The sequence below is a fragment of the Serinus canaria genome, chromosome 1, assembly GCF_022539315.1.
Source record: "Serinus canaria isolate serCan28SL12 chromosome 1, serCan2020, whole genome shotgun sequence".
NCBI classification, from domain to species: Eukaryota; Metazoa; Chordata; class Aves; order Passeriformes; family Fringillidae; genus Serinus; species Serinus canaria.
In genome coordinates this window covers 4,355,984-4,377,441 of record NC_066313.1, presented here as the reverse complement: position 1 = coordinate 4,377,441, position 21,458 = coordinate 4,355,984, and the positions used below count along the sequence as shown (strand labels likewise).

The window sequence follows — 21,458 nt, the reverse complement described above, 5'->3', positions numbered from 1 at the left end:
GAAGGGTTAGAGGTAAATCTAGTATTTTCTTCCTGAACAGTTAAGTCAGTCACAAATATGGCATTGGAGGAAACTTGCCATGTTTGCTGCATCTGTATGTGCTCACTCTTCCAGGATTAAATAGGGGATTTGAATCTTTTGGGCTGATGACAATCTGCCACCTCACAAGACCAGTAGATTAAATTTTAATTTTTTTCAAAAGGGATGAATGCCAAGGTGTCTGTAAGTGATAGAAGTATATCAAGTAGAATGTGTTTCTTTGAGCAGCTTCTGCAGCAAGTGAATGTTGTTGGTTACCATTGAACATCTCTTACTTTTCTTTAACTAGTTACGACAGACCCATTAAAAGCCTGTGATACTGTTGTAGTTTTCTGGTTTGTATTTGCTTGTTGTGGAGAGGAATGTTAATAAATTGGAGGAACTTCCAGATTTCAGGAAACATTCAGTCCACTGACCTCTCTCACAAGAACATCACATTCCTTTTAGGAATTTAATTTCTGTTGACTGTCCTCCTAAGTCTGATTTTCATCCTTTCCTTGCTGTCTCAATAGCCAGCAACCCCAACACGCACAATAGCAGCGACCCCCATTCAGCCACTTCCACAGAGCCAGTCAACACCAAAGCGAATCGACACTCCCAGCTTGGAGGAGCCCAGTGACCTTGAGGAGCTTGAGCAGTTTGCCAAGACTTTCAAACAAAGACGGATCAAACTTGGATTCACTCAGGTGAGACTGCGTACCTTAGTGCCTGTCAGTGTGGAACCTGAGGTCTCATCTTTCAAGTCTGGGGGGAGACTACAATTCCATCATTTCCTAGGAGAACCTGTTTAAATAGGGTTATGCTCTGGCCTTTATGTGGGGGATTTCTAAGAAATAACAGAAAAAGCCATACATCCATCTTACTTCCCTGTTGGTTTTAAAGCATAGCCATTTTCCCAGCAGGGGAAAACGTGCATTTACCAGCTCCAGATGTCATTGCATGTGCACTATTCATTCCATGGGATGTGACATGAATGGGACAAAGCACTTTAAAGCTGCCTTCAGAAGTACAAAGTTCCAAAAATCATACAGTACAATTAACTGCTCTGTGTGTTTAAAAAGTGTATCACATCTGTGCAGTTGCTTTGGATGTCAAAGGGTTTTTATCTCTCAAGCGTATTTTCCTATTAAACATCAATGATTTCTGTATTTAATGCTTTTGCTAAGGTTGCTAAACAAAACCTGAAAGGACTGTCACCTTTGAAGTTTTCTCCTTACAAGGGTGAACTGGAGTTGTGGTTTGTTTTGGTTTGTTTAAAAGCTCAGAAATACCCATAGAGCACAAGAAAAATAATCTTGAACATAGTGAAGGTGGTTGAATGAAGACCACAATTAAAAGTACAAAGTGCATTTATGTGTTCCATTATTCTGTTGAAAGGAACTCAGTTCCAAGAGTCCTTTCTTATTAATATCAAAATCTTTTTTCCCCCTGCAAAATTAAAATACCTCCCCAGGTAAACAATTAGTTTTGGCAGGAGTCTGTGGTTAAGCATAAGCATGATTTTACTAGAAGAAAGAGCATGCAAAAATCAAAGTATTTAGAAGTCCAAGCTCAGAGCAGTCAGTCCAGCATATGTGATGGAATAGAGTAAGTAAATCTACTCTAGCTGAAAGTATGTGCTGAAGTCAGATTTATTTTTCTGTCAAAGTCCTAAATTGAAAAATCAAAGTTGATAATGAGAGTTCCTGGCAGCATATTAATTATAAGTCAAGAACAGAATGTTCTTAGTCAAATGAAGTGCATTTTGCTGGCATGTGTGTCTCCTTCCTTCTCTTCTTCCCACTAGAGGGAGGCACAGAAATACAAGTGATGGACACACACAAAAGCTCGAATAGAGCAGCACAGAATAGGGTAAAATACAATAGCTTCCCTATAGCCTGACAGAGGAGGTTCGTGTAGATCTCTCATTATTATGTTTAATCTGCCCTGCTGTGAGATGATTATAAAAGCTCAACTAGACTTTTTAAGCTATGTGTTAACCTTTCTTTATTGACCTGGTTATGAATTTTCATGGTGAGGAAAAATGAACACAACTGCTCAGGCTTACATTTCAGTATTTGCTTTTCAGATTAAAAAAGGGGAATCTTGAGAATGTGATAAAATTGCATTCAGTCATTCCTATCCTGCTTTCAGTTTGTATGTGTGTAATTAGGCTGTTCTAATAACTTAAACCTAATTGCATAATTGGATGATAATTAGAGACCCTGATTACTTTGGTTTCTTATAGTTGGATAAATAGACTGCCTTTCCGAAGATAAAAGAAATTTATTTCCAGCAGTACTCTAAGCTTTTTCAGACTCACTCCACCCCAGCCTTTTAAAAATAATTGTAAGATTTAGTTTGCATTGCAAACTAATCACTTACTACATTCTGTCGTGTGAACAGTAAAACAGGTTTTGAATTTCAGCAGTTCTGCTTCTTCTCCCACCCTGACATGTGGGTGATGCATTTAAATCCCTTTGTTTGTTTTCCTTAAAAATACCTCTATGTTTGACACACAGGGACACAATGAGCAAACTGCACCTTAGCATCATTGCAGGCCTGGGCCTAATTGTTCAGTACAGGTTCAAGAGACGTGAGTGAACATTTTAGACAATGTTATTTTTATTCTGTGAAAGGCTTTGCCTCTGCTAGACCATCTGAGCTTCCTAACAGACCGGTACGCACAACAGTGATGTACCTTATAATCAGCTGCAGTTCATTACCAGAGCTTCAGTCAGCCTACAGAGTAGATCAGATGTGTATAAAGTGCCTTTATTCTCTGTTCCATCCTATCTGTGGGCCATCCCAATATATAAAATTCTCATCCCAATATGTAAATTTCTTTGCCTGCAGCTGAAATGCTGCCACCTTTTGGCATTGACAAAGAAATGGTTAACTATTCATTTTTATTCAGAAGGCAAATGTTTGTAAGAACAACATAAGTCCAGAATTAAATTTAGTTGGGGGACTGGAGCAAATTTCATAACTCTTTCCTGCCAAGACATAAATCAACTTATCTCTAAAACGGTTTACATAGCCAGGTTTTCTTCTTCATAAACCTAGAAGAGCATCCACACTACTCCTCTTGGAATGATTTATGAGTTTTAAAATGCACAGAATCCTGGCATATGAGTAGAGGCATAAATGTGAGTTCCCACGTGTTTCCTCTGATTGAAGGGCACACAAACCAATTGTTCTGGTCCTTTTCTAGGAAGGAAATTGTTTTCTTTGCTCAACCTGCACAATTTACTAAGCTTCCCAAAGGTTGTTTTCTTCCTGGCTTGTGTGTGGCCACTCTGCATGCTGTCAGTGTACTCATACCCAGCTGTGGTTGTGGAGCTGACCTCAGAGAAAAGCGAGCTTTATGCCCAGTCCAACTAACCCATTTGCAATTAAACTCCACTAACTGTGCTCCAGCTTTTCAGCCTCTTCTTCCACACTTCTCATACTTCATTTTGTGCTTAAAAAAATAAAAATCTAAATAAAGCTGCTTTAGACCAAATAGTATACTTGAAATATAAGTGCTTTTTTTTTTCAAAGGGCAGAACCTTCCAGTTTTAAAGCAAAGCATGAAAATACTGTGGTGTTTTTAATGGCCACAATCAAGAATGGATTGATTTCTTTTTTTTTAAACACCACTTTCCAAGTGTATGCTTACATAGCTATATAATATATACATAAATATTAGGATAAGCAGAATGTCTGCTAACAGAATAGCTAGCTAAAACTGAGTTTAAAAAGCAATAACAGATGTAAAGAGATGATAATCTGCCTGTAAATCTCCTGGATAGCTTTCTGCCAGATAGGTAATGATAGTCAAGACTGCAGTTAATCATTACTTGAAATGGCTCAACTTCTTCTCTGCTTTAAAATTTGTATCTATTGGGGAGAAATTTGGTTTGAACCTCAGAAGATACTGGCAGTTCAGATAAGAATATTTCTGTATCTATTTAAGTGTGATGTATGTTTGCAGACATCTTGTCCTGAGTATTTTCTACAAATTTGGGAAAGTAAATTCATTGCATTTCTGCTTTTTTGAACTTCCAGTGTGAAATATGCAGAAAAACTTAAATCTGCTCCCAAAGAGAGCTTGGCCTTTACTTATTTTAGAAAACTAAGAAAAAAATTACAAGTTAACATTCAGTGGAATGTGCTGCTCAGTGATAATGCTAAGAAGACAAAGCATCAGGGATTTTCTGGAAAGAGTTGCAAGCTTAAACTGACTGAGGTTTGACATTTCTTTATGATTATTGCTTTAGCATGAATCTTGGTAGAGCTGAGAAAGCCTCTGTGAAACTGCAATCCCACACAGCAGTGGTGTCACTAAGAGAACACCAGAATGTGACAGGATTCCTTGCTTTGGAAGTGCCTATGTCAGTGAATCCCTTTTTTCTCTTTCTTTGTCCAGGGTGATGTTGGGCTCGCTATGGGCAAACTCTATGGAAATGACTTCAGCCAAACTACCATCTCTCGCTTTGAAGCCTTGAACCTCAGCTTTAAGAACATGTGCAAGTTAAAGCCACTTCTGGAAAAGTGGCTCAATGATGCAGGTGAATGAGTCTGTGTGTTTCTTCACCAGCCTACCAAAATCAGTAGGATCCTGAAAAGCTGCTTCGTTTGTGCCCTTATGGTTTTATGAAGCTACCAGCCTTTGTAGCTGCCCACGGGACAAATGAGGGTATAGAAATAAGGGTCCATAGTTCCCTTTCCATGTGCCTGTATGCATCCAAAATAATTCCAGTGTGAACTTTCAGAAGTGTGTTCTCTAAACAGCTGAACCATTGCATGGGATGAGGTACAATATGTGTCATGGTTTTCCTCCTTCGTGTATGTTAATGCATATAACTTCTAATCCTCTTCTAGCTTTCTTTTTCAGATGTGTAGTAGAGAGAGGGTTGCATGATTTGTTGTTTCAGTAGGCAGAGCTTATTGCATCCATCTCCTTCCATACCCCTGTGTGCATTCCTTTTATCTCTCTCCAGTGGTTCAGATAAATAATATTTTTCCCTGTAGGAAGAGTTTCTTGTGGGTTAGGTTTTGCTTTTTCCCTCCCATATTAGTTTTTTTTCTGGGATATGAGTTATTCACTGTGCCAATGTTGGTAGTGTTGGTTTTTTGTTTTTTTTTTTTTTTACTTCCCACCTGCAAAAGGAGCTTGTGTGGTGGTGCTAGGTGTTAGGAGAGAAAGTATTTGAGAGTGCTGTCAGCCAGCTTTTCTTCCAAGTATGCAATTGTGCATAGCATAAAACTGATGGATATGTTAGGCAGGTGGCAGGGATGGTGTGTGCCTTCCTGTTTTTACCAAAATGGAGAGAGCTTTATGCTGGCACCTACAGCATTCTCTGAAATTTCAAAAGTAATTGCATGCGGTGTTGAAAATTTGTCCTGCATTGAGAAAAGGAAGTGTCATTCTGCTTGCTGACAGGAGTTATCATTAGGTGTTGTAGGTCTCTGATAGAAAACATAAATACCTCCACACTGAGTGCTCAAGTCCACAGGACAGTGATCTCCAAACCTTCCAGCAACATTGGATGAATCCAGTACTGCAAGGAGTGTCATAGGGGTTATTTTTCCTGCTAGCCTGAAAAAATGCTTGTCTCTGTAAAGTTGAGTGAACAGTGTCATGGTTCTTCACATCCTGCAAGCCATTGTCTTTGGCTCTGACTCAGTTCCATGAAAATCCTTGGAAGAAAGATTCAGGTGACTTTAGAAGCTTCTGTTTTACTTTTAGGTAAAAGTAGGCAGGAAAAGCATACCTATGGCTCCAGAATTTATTGCCGTGGAATTCAGCTGGTTCTCAGTGAAATTTTCTGTATGAGGAAGAGTTTCCACATATTTACAGGTGCCATTACTATTTAAAAAAATCTAGAAAATAGTTGCCCATTTGAGTCTATCAGAATAATGGTGGGCGTTGTGAACTTTGACACCTGCTTATCACCCACAAATCCCAGTGCAATGAAGGAACTCCAGCTGCAGTTAATAATTTTGTTTAAATTCCCTGCTGAAACTTGCCATTTGGTTAGATTGCTCTCCCTCCTGCAGAGTGGGGTTAAATGTTCTCTCTTTGCTCCTCTGTGAAGCCAGAAAGACAGGATTAGGGGTTAAGAGCCCTGGTGAAATTAAGAAGGGGGAGCTGCTTGCTATGTGGAGTGGTTGGTAGCCCTGCATGTCTGCTAAGGTGTTCAGAGAGAAGAGACTGAACACTGTGAAGCCGATTATGAACTTCTCTTCCTTGAGTGTTTTGTAGAGTGGGTAAAAGAAATTTCAGGCTCCTCAGACATTTTCATAACTGCCTGTGACTTTCAGCTATGACTCATGGATAACAAGTACTCCTTTTTCCTTTAGACTGGGGCTTGCAGTGAAGCAGTGGGGAGTAGAATGAGATATGGGAGACAAACTCTGTATAGGTACTATAAAAGGGATGCTGTGGAGCAGAGGACAGGAGCAGAGGGCATCTTCTGCGCTTGTAGCTTTTTAGTTTCAGGTATATGTTGTAATTTGTAAATACAATGATTAATTCATGTGATCTTCATAAACCTCTTTGTATTTGGAATAGATACAGAACAGGTTTTAACATACCTTGCACAGGTGAAGAGCACTTGCATTAGACTGTGCTGCATTCAGATGAAATCTCCTGATTTGTATTACTTTCTTCTTTTTCAGAAAACCTCTCATCTGATTCAACTCTCTCCAGCCCAAGTGCCCTGAATTCTCCAGGGCAAGGGATCGAAGGCTTGAACCGTAGGAGGAAGAAACGCACCAGCATAGAGACCAACATACGTGTGGCCTTAGAGAAGAGTTTCCTGGAGGTCAGTGCTCCTGGTGCTCTGCTCAGCCTATGAAAAAATGGAGAAACTTCACTTAACAATTATATGTCTTAGAGTAGTGAACCCATTACTGTGCTGTTTAGGAAATTGCTAGTACTAAACAAGGGGAATACAAAAGCCATGCCAAGAAACGTTCATCAACATCTGTTTTAGTTTAAAAACAAACACAAACCCCCTCAGAAAAACTCACTCGTTCTTGCACTTTACTGACTCTGTGATTTTGCATTTCAGTTTACTCAGACATAGATTTAAACACTACCCTTCATGAGGATGGATAACTAATATAAATAACCACATAATTTGAGGTTTTTAGATGGAGGGCAGAAGCATCTACTGTGGTTTGTCTCTACAGTATCACTGGCCAGATTCTGGATCTAAATCACTAATTCCGATTTCTGCCTACCAGAGAAGAAGCTATGATGCAAAACTTCAGGAGGTAATTTCAGAGCTTTTCAAATACTATTTTCTTTTGTCAGAACCAAAAGCCTACCTCGGATGAGATCGCCATGATAGCTGACCAGCTAAACATGGAGAAGGAGGTGATCCGCGTTTGGTTCTGTAACCGGCGCCAGAAGGAGAAAAGGATCAACCCACCCAGCAGTGGTGGAACCAGCAGCTCGCCCATCAAAGCAATTTTCCCTTGTCCAACCTCACTGGTAAGAGTCTAAGAGTCAAGAACTGTGTTGACGAAGATCTGTGGTGGAGGTGGTTCTGCTGTGCTCACTGTGGAAGCTACACATGCTGCACCTTCTTTGTACAGCAGACTTGTTCTCACATATTTATGTTTTACTGTCATTTTGAGTGTTCCACCTGGATACTCTCTAAGAGAGATAATGCTTACAAATCAAGCACTAGTCAGCCCTTCAGTGAGGGTGTTTTATTTACTCAGCTCACGAACAAATATTCTGACCACCAAATTTGCACTTGGGGTTATTGCTTTGAATTTACTTCAGATAATGCCTCCAGTTTATATCTGGACTTTCCTTCTTTTACCCAATTTTTTTTTTAATAAAATAATAGTAATTTTTTTAAGTGCTTATTAGCTTTCCCCACCACCTCTTATTTTAGCAGTTCTGGTCAGTAAATGAGCAACAGTAAACAGGTTGCCCAGAGAGGCTGTGGAGTCTCCCTCACTGGAGATACTCAAGAACCATCTGGATTCAATTCTCTGCTGTGTGCTCTAGGACTGACCCTGCAGGGAGGTTGGACCCAAGGACCCACTGTGGTCCCTTCCAGTCTTACCCATCCTTTGATTCTGTATCATTTGGAGACTTAGGTCATACAAATCCAATGATACCATTGTTGTTACTTCTAGTCAGAAATGATTTATATAAAAGAAAGGCATGGAACAGAAGAACAGTTTAGCTAATACTCGTGTAATTAATTTCCCACACTTGTATTTACCTCAGGTAAACACAAACTTCATGAAAATAAGAGTAACAAAACACATGCATCAAGGTTCCTTCAGCACCTTTGCTACCAATGTCCATGGAGGTCTGTTTTCATAAATAGAAACAGTAGCTATTAGATTTCATAGTAGCTATGCTAATAGGAATGTGGTGGAATTTATGTAGCCTGTAGCTGTCCTTTTGTAGTATTTATTCCACCCTCATCACCGTAGTAGCTAATATCTTCCAGTACTTCATTAAACCATTAATTTTGGTGATGTGTTATTCTCCCCCCTCATCCTTGTCTCAAGGTGTGTGCATGCAACCTTTTGTTTCAGGGGAAGGGCTGTGTTAAGTGTACTTTGTCTTTTTTTATTATTAATGTTGTTTTGGTTTGGGTTTTTTTTTGCCCAGTTGCAAAGCAAGGTTGCATGCCTTGCTGCCAAAGCAGAATATAGTGAGATTTATGATAGTATGTTTTAGTAACTGTGCAAGTTCCCTCAGACTGCAACTTAAAGGAGCTTTCCTAGGAAATTTTCCTGTTTCTATAATCTGCCATTGTATGTAAGAAATTGAGGTGTTAACCATAGTCTCCCTTTCATCAGTGAAGTTTCACTAGTGTTTTCACTCATTCTAAGCTTCTCTTAAGACTGTGCTGTTACTCAAATGGATGTTCTAGCCCTGCTGCCACCAGCCTTCACTGACTGTGTGCTTTGTTGATTCCTTGTGTCAGTTCTGGAGATTGTGTCTGTAGGATGCTTGGACTTTAGTAGTTTGACTGCAAATTAGCCATGTGAGTAACAATGATGAATTTTCAGTATGGTTAGATAACCAGGGTGACTTGCAGCCTGGCTGCACGAGGGCAAGGGCTCTGCAGCAGGATTGGAGGGGAATGCTCCTTTTGGGGGCAGCCTCCTCTTGCATTGGCTGGAGTCACTCACTGTAACCAGGGGGGTGAGCTGTATTAATTCCAGGTCATTCTCTGCCCTGAAATAGGGATGGTGACCTTGGCCTTAACTGCTTGCTGGACAGATGACAGATGTGGTGGCTGGGCTGCATTAGTGGGAGGTGTACTGTGCATCCAGCTCCTCTTAATTTCATACACTGTTTGAGATGGGCGGAAAGCTTTCATATCTGTCCCAGTTGCCCCAATCTTGTTTAAAATGCGTGAAGCATTTGACTCCCTCTAAGAGGCAGGAGAGATATTTCTCTGATAATAGACTTAAGGTAAGAGAGTGGAAAGGAGGAATGTTTAGCCTATATCCTTGGCTGTGTTCTCTTGGGCAATTCTAAAGGATTCATTTCTCTTATTGATGTATAACAGCCTTCAAATATTACTGTTGGACACCATTTCTTGTCCATGAAAAGTCCTTTCCTTATATTTCATTTTTCCTCATAAGCTAGTTTCTCCAGCCTTAAATCTTTGGTGTTTATCTGTAATGTCTTCAGTTTATTGTAGCTTTCTTGTAATAAGCCATCCACAATTGAAAACTCCATTTGTATGTTTTTAAATTCAGAGATCCTTCCTCTGGCACAAGGAAGCTTATCAAAGTAAAGTTTATAGTTTGGTTGAATACAAGTGAAATGTTATTCTGCTTCTCCATATAAACACATTACTCTAGATACCTTTGTTAATGCTGGGGCAATTACATAATTTTATCAGAAAAAGAGATTTGGAGCTGAAAAGATGTTTAAACAAGAAAAAGAAAAGTAGAAATAATATATTTTGTAACTCTGTCTGTAAGAGTGTCTCTATTAAAACAAGGTGCTGTCTTTGTGAGGTGGCAGAGAGGGCTAACTTGCAGTCTTGAGACAATATGGATGGGGTGTATCTCCTTTCAAATACTGAATTATTAGGAATAAAGATATTTCTGGTAATTAGAGAAGATGCTATGATTGTTTCATTGAATGATAAAGTAACCAAATTACAAAAAAAAAATAGTTTATATGCAGTGTTTTTCGCTGATAACTTCCTCAGCTGAGGGTGGAAAGAATGCAGTCCAGGTCTAGTGTGTAACTCTGTCTTTAAGCAGCTGAGCAGTTTTATTCGTTTTTGACCTCCAGGTGGCAACCACGCCAAGCCTTGTGACTAGCAGTGCAGCTACAACCCTGACTGTCAACCCCGTGCTCCCTCTGGCCAGTCCTGCTGTCACCAGTCTGTCAGTCACAGGTAAGGGCTGATCTCTGCTGCCACCACATCAACCCCTACCGTTTGTCCCTTTTGAATTAAGAGTCATTCACTGCTGGTCACTGGTATACCAGGACATTCCTGTCATCCTTCCTTGTTGCTGCACTAAGAAGCTTCAGTTTTTGTGACCACTGAGTTGACTTTTCCAGGAATAAAATCACAGGTGGGGCTGAAACAAAATATACTGTATTTCATTGCTGGCTTCTGGAGCTCCTCAGCCCCCGCATTGGGAAGCGTAATTTCATTTTTTCATTTGAACTCTTGGTGCTTCTTGGTATTACAGAAATGTGTGCTTGTGCCCCTTTCAGCCATACATGCAGCTGAGATCAGGTGGGCAGGGGTTTCTGTTGTCTGGTATCTGTGTTTTTTACTGATCTGACCAGAACCATTCTTCCAGGCACAACAGAAACCACCTCCAACAACACGGCAACAGTGATTTCAACAGCACCTCCATCTTCTTCAGCAGTGACATCACCCTCCCCAAGCCCTTCCCCTTCTGCCTCAGCCTCCACTTCAGAGGCCTCCAGTGCCAGTGAGACCAGCACAACACAGACAACCTCCACCCCCTTGTCCTCCCCTCTCGGGACCAGCCAGGTGATGGTAACGGCATCAGGGTTGCAAACGGCGGCAGCGGCCGCGTTACAAGGAGCTGCACAGTTGCCTGCAAATGCAAGTCTTGCTGCCATGGCTGCTGCAGCAGGACTAAACCCAGGCTTGATGGCATCCTCGCAGTTTGCAGCTGGGTAAGGATCCATTTTGCACACCCTTTTAGGTGAGGTGACGAAGAGTGAAGGAAAATTCTTGGGATAAATGGCTTTTATGTATCGCTGTCATTTATCTCAGATTCTGAAGGTTTACTCATAGATGGCAATGGACATTCCCATCACAGTACACAAATACCGTGTTCATTTTAAAGGTGAAAAAGCTGTGTTGCAGTGATGTTGTTTGATAAATCATTCATGCCACTGCAGAGCTTGATTTAAAAACTGCAGCTTACCACTGAACCATAGAATCTGTCCTATTAATTGTAAAATGGAGAGACAAGTTCTCAAAAATGCAAAATGATGTATTGTTGAATATATAGTTTTAGAAATGTTGCTCAGACAGTAGTTTCTTTAATTCCTTTTGATTTACATATTTCTTATCTGCATTTGGGAGATGATGACAGTTTTCTAACAGTTTTTCCAAAATACTTTACAAGAATATTTTACACCAACAATCAATGCAAGTCATGTATGTACAGTGCTTGTACTGCAGGCATGTCATCAACCCCTCATGGAGTTAAAAGTAAAATAATCTAAAAATAGCCCTTGATCTCTGGTTTTTCCTCACTCCTTGCCCTTCCCCTTTTTTTAAAAATATGATGGTGTACTTTTAACAGTGACAACCTTTTTTTAAAAGTAACACTCATTCTCTTTCCCACTTCTTCCATGATCTTGCTGCAGAGGTGCCTTACTCAGTCTCAATCCAGGGACATTAGGTGGTGCTCTCAGCCCGGCCCTGATGAGCAACAGTACACTGGCAACTATTCAAGGTCAGTAGTGTTCCTTTTAATGCATCTCCATCACACAACTTCAGTTTATGCACTCTGGTTTAGTCTACCAGAGAGCACTGACTCCTCAGCACTGGGCATAAATTGTGTGGGAGTAAAGGCTTTACAAAATTAAATGTGCAAATACATTTTGTGGGTCACAGAGATAGGAGCAGGTACAACTTCAGATAGGGAATCAGAGCTGTGTATGATTTAAAGGAGTCATTTAAGATACTGAATATAATCTGGAATTTATTTTGTTGTCCTTGCCTCATTGGCCAGTATCTTCAGCAAGTTAGAGATTTGCTTTTTATAGCTCTTCTGTAGTCTGCTTGAGCAGACTTGCACCGTTCTGAGGTCTTTTGGAAGGGCAGTTCTGAGCAAGTCTTGATCCTGAATTCATGTCTTCATATGTATTAGAAAAGAAACATCCTGCCTCCTAAAATCCTTATGTAGAACTTGAAATACGTAAATCCACATTCAGAAGAGTAGATATTTATTTGTTTGGAAGTAGCACAAAGCCAGAAGTTACCACTGGCTTCAGCAAGAGATGTTCATAGTTTGCCACCCGTAAAAACTGGGTGGTACAAGTGTCTAAAGAGCTAGGTAAAACCTGTGTGTCCAAATATCCTCTAAACTAGCTGAACAAATCTTGTTTCTAGGTTGCAAGAAAGAACTATTTCATAAAGTGTCACAGATAAATTTAGGAGATCATAATCTAAGGCAGACTGAACGTTGTAGACCCGTGAGAGTAAGTTGTAACAGTGGTTGGTTATATGTCAACATTTAAAATGTTACACTCAAGGTTACATGACCTTCTCCATTTTGTGATAGCTGTCATTTCACGTGAGCCCTCATCTCAACCCTTCCCAGTGCAAGTTGCCTGGATGCACAGGCTCTCTGTGGCAGAAAACACAGACCAGTATTGTGCTAAAAGAGCTGAAGAAAGGCACGGTGGAATTAGTTTAGCAGCAAATGAAAGGTGTGTTTTAGTATCTGCAAGATCTTGTCCGATGGTTATTTTGGAAAAAAAACCCAAGCAAGCGATTTAGAGAGCACACATATCAGAGAAAGGCAAATGCAGAGACCCCTTGCTTTTAGGCACTTTTGCATTGTTGCTTACTGCTAATGTTATCTCCTCCCTGCTCAACTTTCCCTATTTTTAGCTCTTGCATCCGGTGGCTCTCTTCCAATAACATCACTGGATGCAACTGGAAACTTGGTGTTTGCCAATGCTGGAGGTACCCCTAACATCGTCACTGCCCCTCTGTTCCTGAACCCTCAGAACCTTTCTCTGCTCACCAGCAACCCAGTTAGCTTGGTCTCTGCAGCTGCAGCCTCCGCAGGGGCCTCTGGACCAGTCGCCAGCCTTCACGCCACCTCCACCTCAGCCGAGTCCATCCAGAACTCTCTCCTCACAGTGGCCTCTGCCAGCGGGGCCACGTCCACCACCACTACTGCCTCCAAGGCACAGTGAGCCGGGCTGGGCTCTGCTCCAGCAGCCTGGGTCACTGTGCGCTGGGATCGGCTGCCAGCCCGGTCGATGGACTGAAAATGCCATGGGCATCCTCTCACCGTGTTGCTGGGGACAAGAGAGAGAGAGAGAAAGAGAGAGAGAGAAGGAAAAATATTTAAAAAACAAAACAAAAAAAAAAACCAAAAAAAAAGGAGAAAAAAAAAACAAAAGCAAAACAGGAAGGATTTAAAGCTGGGACAGACATTTGCCTAATTTTATAATAAACACTGTCTTTTCAGGATCGCTTCATGGATCGGAGAACTTTCTAACCAAAAATGTAAAAAAAAAAAAAAAAAACCACAAAAAAACTAAAAACCGCAAAAACACAAAAAAAGTGAAAGGACTACTTATCATTTCCAGCAGTCACAATGACAAGTTAAGGTGGGTTATCAGTTCAAACATAGGAAGGGGATTTCTTGGTTATTTTGGTCTAAATATCTTTCTTTTTTAATTATCATTTTATAGGTCTGTTGTACAGGCCATTATGTCATACAAGGTGTTTATAATCGTATCAATCATGTTGGGGGTTCCTTTCTTAACTGGTACAATTTAGGCAGGCCTGTATTACTGGTGTATCTCTATTATTATTATTATGATTATTATTATTATTATTTTTATATATATCGTTTGGACGCGTTTGTCTTTTGCTCCTGGATTATTTTCAGCGAGCTCCCACACCATGGGGGGAGGGTGGGGGGGTGGAGAGGAAGAATGGAGCACAAATAGACTTTCTATCCTAATCTTCTGGAAATGTTCTAAACAGTTTCCTCATCCTTGAATTTGTCTAATGCCTACTGGTAGGGGTCAGAAGAATTTACGTTCATCATTTGTGCAGGAAGCTCAGTGCAGCAGCAGAGATCATTGTGTGCAAACTTCCACGCTGGTCTCTGCTATGTAAGCAGGGGTAGGAATTTGCTCCAAACTGCCATTCTTCTCCTCTCATATATTTAGACAAAACAGCCAAATTCTGCTCTTAGCTTCGTGTGCTTGGTTCCTTTTACGTCAGAGAGCAGGATGTGACCTCCCGAGTGTGGATTGTGTGACAATACTGATGGCTCTTCTGTTCCATAAATTTCATTTTGCTGTGCAAAAGCACACACAAATATTTGAAAAACATCATGACCCAGGCTAATTGGCAGCATGTAAAGCAGCATCTAGAGTCTTAGATACCTTCTAGATGAGTTGGTGCCGGATTTCAGAAGGTCACATTCTCCCCATTCATAGCAATATTCCTTTTCTGATGCTTCCAACACTATTTAGAAGAGCTTCCTAGTAAAACAAAAAGTGCTTCTGGCTGCAAAAGACAGGAGCCAGGACTATGGGAACAGAAGGTGCCATTGTTAATGCCAACACAACGGAGCCACTCTGGGGGCTTTGCACACCCCAGGCAGATCTCGCGTGGTCTCTGAGCTGTGGGGTGAGCGCGGCAGTCGGCGCCTCTGGCCTGCGCCCGGGGCTGGCCTGGCGCTGCAGCTCACTTTTTAAGGGTGATTCTGATCTGTGGAGCAAAGGATATTTTTGTGGATGACGAAGGAGTAATGAACTGTACAGAAGTTAGGTCCGTATATTCTTAACTACTCAATTCAGTATCTGAACCAAAAAAGAGAAAAGATATTTTAAAGAGAGAAGACTGGATCACTGCATTGCAGTTCACGTTAAACTTTCCATTCCTGATGGATTTAAAGGTTTCTGCCATGTGTATAAAACTAAATTACTTTTAGCTAATGAGGGTATTAGAAGAGTCCCTTTCCCACCCACCCCCTTTTCTTTTGTCACCAGAGTGTCCTAAAATAATGAGCTGATGCGGCTATGTTCGTTTTGTTGATGATTCAGGGGGATCCTGGAGCTTCTCATCCAAGATCCAGAAGGCAGCAACTTTAAACTCTACACATGCTTTTGGTCTGTGGCCTGAGCATGTGGGAGTTGTGTTTGCACTCAAGTGGCAGAACCCCTTATCTCTCCCCCCACCACCATGGTTTTGCTCTGTTCATCTCTAACTCTCCACCTTCCTGTTTTACTGATATTTAAACCAATTACCCCTAAAACTTCAAAACTAGTGAACTGCAAGCAGGGAAACTAACAAATGTCCGTCCACCGTTTCTTATGTGTTTTTGATTTTTTTATGTTTTATTTTTTTAAAACTAAGCTTGAACCAAAGTCAATTTCTAGCAAGCTGCTGTACTAATGGACTAGTTTGTGTAAGTGCAGTTCAGATGCAGAGAGGCGATAGATGCTACTGACAATTTCTTTTTCATTTGTCTTTTGTTTTTATTAATTTTATATAAAAGTTGCTGCTTGTTTTTAATCTTTTTTTTTTTTTGGTTGGTAATTTGTGTTATCCTTGGGGCAGACTCTTAACTTGATTTTAATTTGTTTTCTTTTATTTGATGTGTAAATAGAATGGCAATGTCAGAGGATTGTTATCCAAGAGGTCCCACCTTTATTCCCCCCAGTATGGATGAATCTCTGTATTTTTGATATGTCTCTACGTCTTCAGGCTGTGCAGGAGACTTTTAGGGCTATGAATAATACTGCAAAAGTGGCAATGGCCCACAGTAAAAGCTTCAGAGCAGCAACAGGTACAGCTGAGTGAGCTTCAGGGAGGTAGGGAAAAAGTAGAAGAGAAGATGCTGGTACCCACTGTGCTGGTCTGGAGGCCACAGCACGGTCTATAATTTCTACCAAAGGAATGCAAGTCCTTGGACTTGTTTTGAGTGAAGTAAGAGGATGGGGAAAACCGCAGCTGTAGCGTTTGTTCCTGACTCTGAAAGTCCCTGCTTACTTTCACGCCTGTGCAAAAGTACAATTTATCAGGAAGCTTTTTTAGTTAGAGGGGGAGACCACCGGGCTCGTCTCCGATGGATCCCCTCCTCCCAAGGGTTTTGTGGTGGGGTGGGGGGCGTGGTCCTTGCAGATATCTAGGAAACACAAAGAAAGGTGGGCCTTAAATCAGTGGAAAATCCTCTCTCCACAGTTCCAGGAGACTGTGCCATTAGCTGTCTGAATGAGTTTTCATGTCCCATTCTTGCTGGTTTGTGGTTGGGAGAGGGTCTTGTTGAGTACATATCTGGAACACTAATGCAGCTTGGATGGTTTATTTATTATAAAAATCTGCTTTTTTTCCTGACTACCTTTGCATTGGTCACATGGCTTTGGTGTGAGCACCTTATACCCCTTTCTTTACCCTCCTCTTCTCTACCCCATCACCCTATCTGGGGCCCAGATTCCAGGGAATTTCTTAGCGAGTTTTTTTTCTGAGAGAAGCTGGAAACTCAGAGTAGCCACATATCCAAAAAAGCTTGGTTTTGTTTGCAGAAACTGACATAATACCCGAACAGCACATATCCCATGGCATCCATTGACAGTGTGCTCCAATTCATTGTCCCCTAAAACATCCCTGTGGCCCCCCCTAAAACTGGCTGTTGTTCCTGGAGCCTACCTTTCATCCCTATCAGTGTTTTTCCTCATTGATGCTGGCTACCTCCAGTGCTTAGTGAAAGACAGAAATCAGACTGGCAGTGGGTGTATATCTGCCAAGTTAGAGTGCATGTGCTCCTTGAGAGAATGAAAAGAATACGAGATCATGTACCAGAATTTAGCAGAAGTTTCTTTTTTAAATCATTGTCGTGCTGGCAGCAGAAATTTATGCATCTGAAAAGAAACAATAACAATTGTGTACAGACCCAGTAAATATGATCACAGGAAGTTTGGTGGTGTGTTGGAAAAGGATAATACCATCTCTTTTTCAGAGTTCCATGTCTCTGTATTTAAAGGTGAGGGGGTTGCTTTTCATAGTTGCAAGCATGTCACAGTACCCAGGCAAGAAAAGATAAGGTGAAAAGCTCTCCCTGCAGACAGGGATAGTTCAAAAAGCAAGAGATTTCCAGGAAAACAAACACAGATATGCCCGGAAGGTCAAAAATCGTTTAGAGAATGGCTTCAGGAGTTGGTGTTGTAGCTTGGTGATGACATTTTTTTCTGACCTTAAGAAAAACATGTTTTGCTCCAGCACACTTTGGCTTTAGCACACTTGGTCTCCTTAGAACCCAGTCTCCACAGTCACCATGGAAGGATTCGCGAACAGCCCAAAGAAAGTACACACAGATGTGGCTGCTTACAATTGTTACATCTGCTTAGATTTCCTACAGAGCATTTATTTTGTTTCTGACTTGCTGTACAACACCTGTTAGTTGAAGTATGTTTTTATCAATGACTGTGAGGTGGTGTGGATGTGACATCTCTTAGAACTGTGACCTAATGTTCCAGTGCCACCTCTGTAAGCCTCACATGGGGTGCTCTGACACATTTCTGCAGTTAAGTTAGTGAAGGACACATGAGAGTTAATTCCTTAACTCTGCACATTCCTGCAAAGCAGCGTTCCTTAAAGTGGAAATTTCCTCTTTTTTTGTTGTTGTTGCAAATGGAGCAGCACAACCATTACAGCTGGAGCCATACCACAGATACTAAACCAAAGCAACATCTAATTTACCTTAAATATTAATTCATATTTTCTTAGATAAAGAAATTTATAAAGATACAAAATTATCTTAAAGAGACAGGTGGCTTCTCATGGTCATTAGAGTGTTTTAAGGTGGATAAAATAATGCATGGTTCAAACTTTCAATGATACTTGGTTTTAAACTGGAAGTTTAAAATGTAGATGTTTTTATTGTCACATTAACTTTACAAAGAGTCACTATTCCCTATTCCTGTTCTGTCTGAAATGATTTAATGCTGTTTTTCCACACCCTGTACCCCAGCAGGACCTGTCTGTCCCTGTTGGATGTTGCCTAGGGTGGATTATTACCAAAGGAATAAGCTGGCCTGCTGCTCCCCACTGCATTTATGGTTGTCAGTTCTCACACAGCCAACTCAAATCCCTTTCTATTTTTGCAAGCAGGACATCTGCCCTCTCCTTCCCAAAGTACTATAGCAATATAGAATTCAAGATACCTACCTTGCACAAGTTCTGCCCTTCTCACCCATTAAATCTTTTGTTGCTGCTTTTGAGTTTCTCTCTTCTTTCCAGAGGGGAGTCCCCTAAAATATTATAAAGTAATTTGACAGGGAAGATTTTGTCAAAAAGCTGTTGGTTCACAATTCACAGTTTCTTAAGATGCTCGTATCTTTGTCTCCACATTGTGAGTGGTACCTGGTTCCCTCTGTGTCAGTGCAAGGAGTTTCAGTGCTTTTGGAACCATGAAAAGCAATTCCTCTATTTGCATATCTTCACACATGGACACAGTAATGCACAAAAAAACCCCTTGATTTTTTTCAACTTATCTATCTGCATTTGATCTGTCTGCCACTTCTCCCAGGATACTCCAAGTGCGGACATGCTCTGAATTTTTACCCCTGTTGGGATGCTGTTAGGAGGGCGTTCGGGAGATTGCACTGAAATGACAAATATTTTAACTGTGGGAGAAGAGACATCTTTTACTCACGTAGACAAATAAGGTCAGCATGTAGAACGTATCAGGTACTTCTTTTCTGACCAAATTCCTGAACATGAAGCAGCTACTGAGCTTTGTCTCAGGGCTGCTTTTAGGTCCGTCAGTGATGCCCTGCTAAGAACCGTCCATAACTGGAATAATCTGGGCCCCCTTTCTCCCTCCCTGTCTCCGTCCCTCTGCCTCTTTCCCTTCTTGCTCCTTCCCCCTCTTCCCTCAGTGAAAGGTAGCACCATACAGCTCTGAGAACAATACTTGTGGGTAGCAGCTGGCTTCTGGCACCTTCATAAAATACCTCAGCATAGCTTAGCATTGTCGCAGAACTGGTTTTAAACTGAAAAAATCAGAAGAGAAAAGCAAACTTTATAAATAGTGGAGATAATTCTAGCTGTAGAGTTTAGTTGAACTGATGGTTTATTATGATTGATAAACATGATTATGCTGTATGTATTTGAGATCCTGTTTATAGGTTACAACTTTATAGGGTCGGGTGGGGGTGGGTGGATGTTGGGGGCAGAGAAGGGGGTTTGACTGTGTTAGAAGGAAAATGTTTGCTCATAAATTTTTTTCCTTGTATCTGTCTTGCCAAAGGAAACATTTTGTCGCTCCTGGGTTTCGGATTGTTGTTTGGTTGGTTTATCTGTGGTCTAATCTGCAGCACAGCACGTGGTGGCATGCAGGTTACTGATGGGGTTGCTGTTCAGGGTCCTTTCGAGTGTGCGCACACTTCCCTCCCTCTCGGCCTTTCCTTGCCCCTCGCTGGGATCTGAAGATGAGGCAACAAATATCGAGGAGGCTCAGGGGAGAGATGGCTGTACTGGGCTGGGATCGACCTCGGGGCTGGAAATCCGTTTCGGTTGTGTTGAGTTGCTCCAGAGCTGAACTGGGTCCGCTGTGTTTAACTCCAGGGAGGGACAAGAATGGTTGTCGCATCTTAATCTATCTGGGAGAGCAAAAGTGAAACAGGTTCCTTTTATCCCCCTTGTCTTGTTACTGAATGTAGGGCTTGTAGTGCTTGATAATAGGTGGAAAACTTTTTAAACACTTCCTTTTCTAATAGCAATGCTAATCCTGTCTAGACCAAAAACTATGAAAGAAAAAACCAAACTGAGAGAGGTGAAAGCTAACCTACTCCTAACACCTGGCTGGTCTGCCTGAAAGGGTTGAAATACTGTGAGATGGTTGTGGGAGAGGAGCTTTGAGGTGGTGTTGGCGAGGGACCAGGTCATTCTCTTGGCCGATGTCTCGGTGTTGCGGTGGCAGTAGCAGAAGAGCGAGTGGTTCTTGCCTTGGGAGGGTGTTGCAGCCAGCTCCGTGCGGGCTCCAAGGCTCCCTGCCCGTTTCCCCTGAGGCTGCTGGAGCGGGGGAGAGGGCAGGGTGTGCGTGGGTGGGTGTGTGTGCGAGTGCGTGTGAGCGCCGGCTGCGCGCGGGGAGCGAGAGCTGGGTTTCTAAAGGAGCTCGACTCCACTGGGGAGGGAGAATTCCCAGTGTCCTCGTAGGGAACCAAAGGCACTGATAAGTTGTCAGCTCTGCTGTTCTCAGAGCGGGTAAGAGGAAAAGCTGGGTGGGGGTTTTTTGAGCTTTGGGTCGGTGTCCCTTCCTCTAAGGACCTCATCTCTTGCGGGTACTCCCACCTTTTCTGCATGGAGTTGCATCGGCTCTGTGAAGACAAACGGTGTCTGGGGTTTGCCCAGTGCTGCAGGTCTTAGGCTGATGTTGGGATACAGTCAGGGAAAACTGTTTCTTTCCTTCAAATGTGGAAGCAGTGTAGTCCAAGGTCAGAGTCTGTTCAACAGCTTTTGCAGATGGTCTTTCTCTTAAGGGAGGGATCTTGAAGACTCCTTTCTTTGCTCCCCAAAGTAGCCTTGTACATGTTCATGTATCTTGCTATTGGGCTGAGCTGTTTTATCAGTGAACTTGGTGAGCTCTTGTGAAGAAAGGGAGGGAGGAAGGGGGAGAGCGGGTTGTCCAGCTACTCTTCCTCCGGACACCAATCGGGTTGCAGAACTTCACTGAAAGCTTTACTAATAGAATTGTTGTTCTGACATTATGTAAAAGTGGTATTAATATTGTGTGACTTTTCAAAGAGCTAGTTAGATTTATAGATAGGTAATAGGGATATTGAAGAAATGACTTCTCAAAGAAAAGAGCACTTGGAACAAAAGAAGTGGAAAACAAGGTGTGCTTTATGGAAAACAAATCTGAGGAAGGAAATGAAACAGCTTGTGGGAGGCGAGGGAAGATGATACCTTTGGCGTTCCTTAGTGCTGCTGAGGCTCAGCCCCAGAACTGGAACATACCCCCTCTGCCTTATTTCATCTCTCTACCAAACAGGACATTGTCAAGTAGCTCAGACCAAAACACTGATCTGTCTTTAAACTGTGCCGGTCTGCTGGGGAATATTCTCCGGCAGAGCTTTACATAATACCGTAAGTTACTTAATTTATCACGTTGCATCCCCTTCCCTCCCAAAATTGTCTTATCTGTTGTAGACCCCACTTCAGGATTCACACTGCCTTTAGGGAATTCCGTGGCAG

At 41.7% G+C, this 21,458-nt stretch overlaps 1 protein-coding gene across 9 annotated transcripts in view; it reads left to right on the top strand.

Annotated features, from left to right (window-relative positions):
- POU2F1 (POU class 2 homeobox 1) overlaps positions 1 to 19,427 on the top strand; it is a 107,055-nt gene extending 87,628 nt beyond the window's left edge. For 8 of the 9 annotated variants that reach the window (XM_050971186.1, XM_050971198.1, XM_050971195.1 and 5 more), the window contains 8 exons: positions 552 to 725; positions 4,430 to 4,571; positions 6,685 to 6,830; positions 7,325 to 7,504; positions 10,301 to 10,406; positions 10,822 to 11,167; positions 11,870 to 11,958; positions 13,122 to 13,858. In XM_050971186.1, the coding sequence (XP_050827143.1) occupies positions 552 to 725; positions 4,430 to 4,571; positions 6,685 to 6,830; positions 7,325 to 7,504; positions 10,301 to 10,406; positions 10,822 to 11,167; positions 11,870 to 11,958; positions 13,122 to 13,432 (1,494 nt within the window). In that variant the 3' untranslated portion in view covers positions 13,433 to 13,858. Of the gene's footprint in view, positions 1 to 551; positions 726 to 4,429; positions 4,572 to 6,684; positions 6,831 to 7,324; positions 7,505 to 10,300; positions 10,407 to 10,821; positions 11,168 to 11,869; positions 11,959 to 13,121 lie in introns of all 9 variants that reach the window. The other variant, XM_050971187.1, reaches the window with a different exon arrangement.
- The last annotated feature ends 2,031 nt before the right edge of the window (positions 19,428 to 21,458 follow it).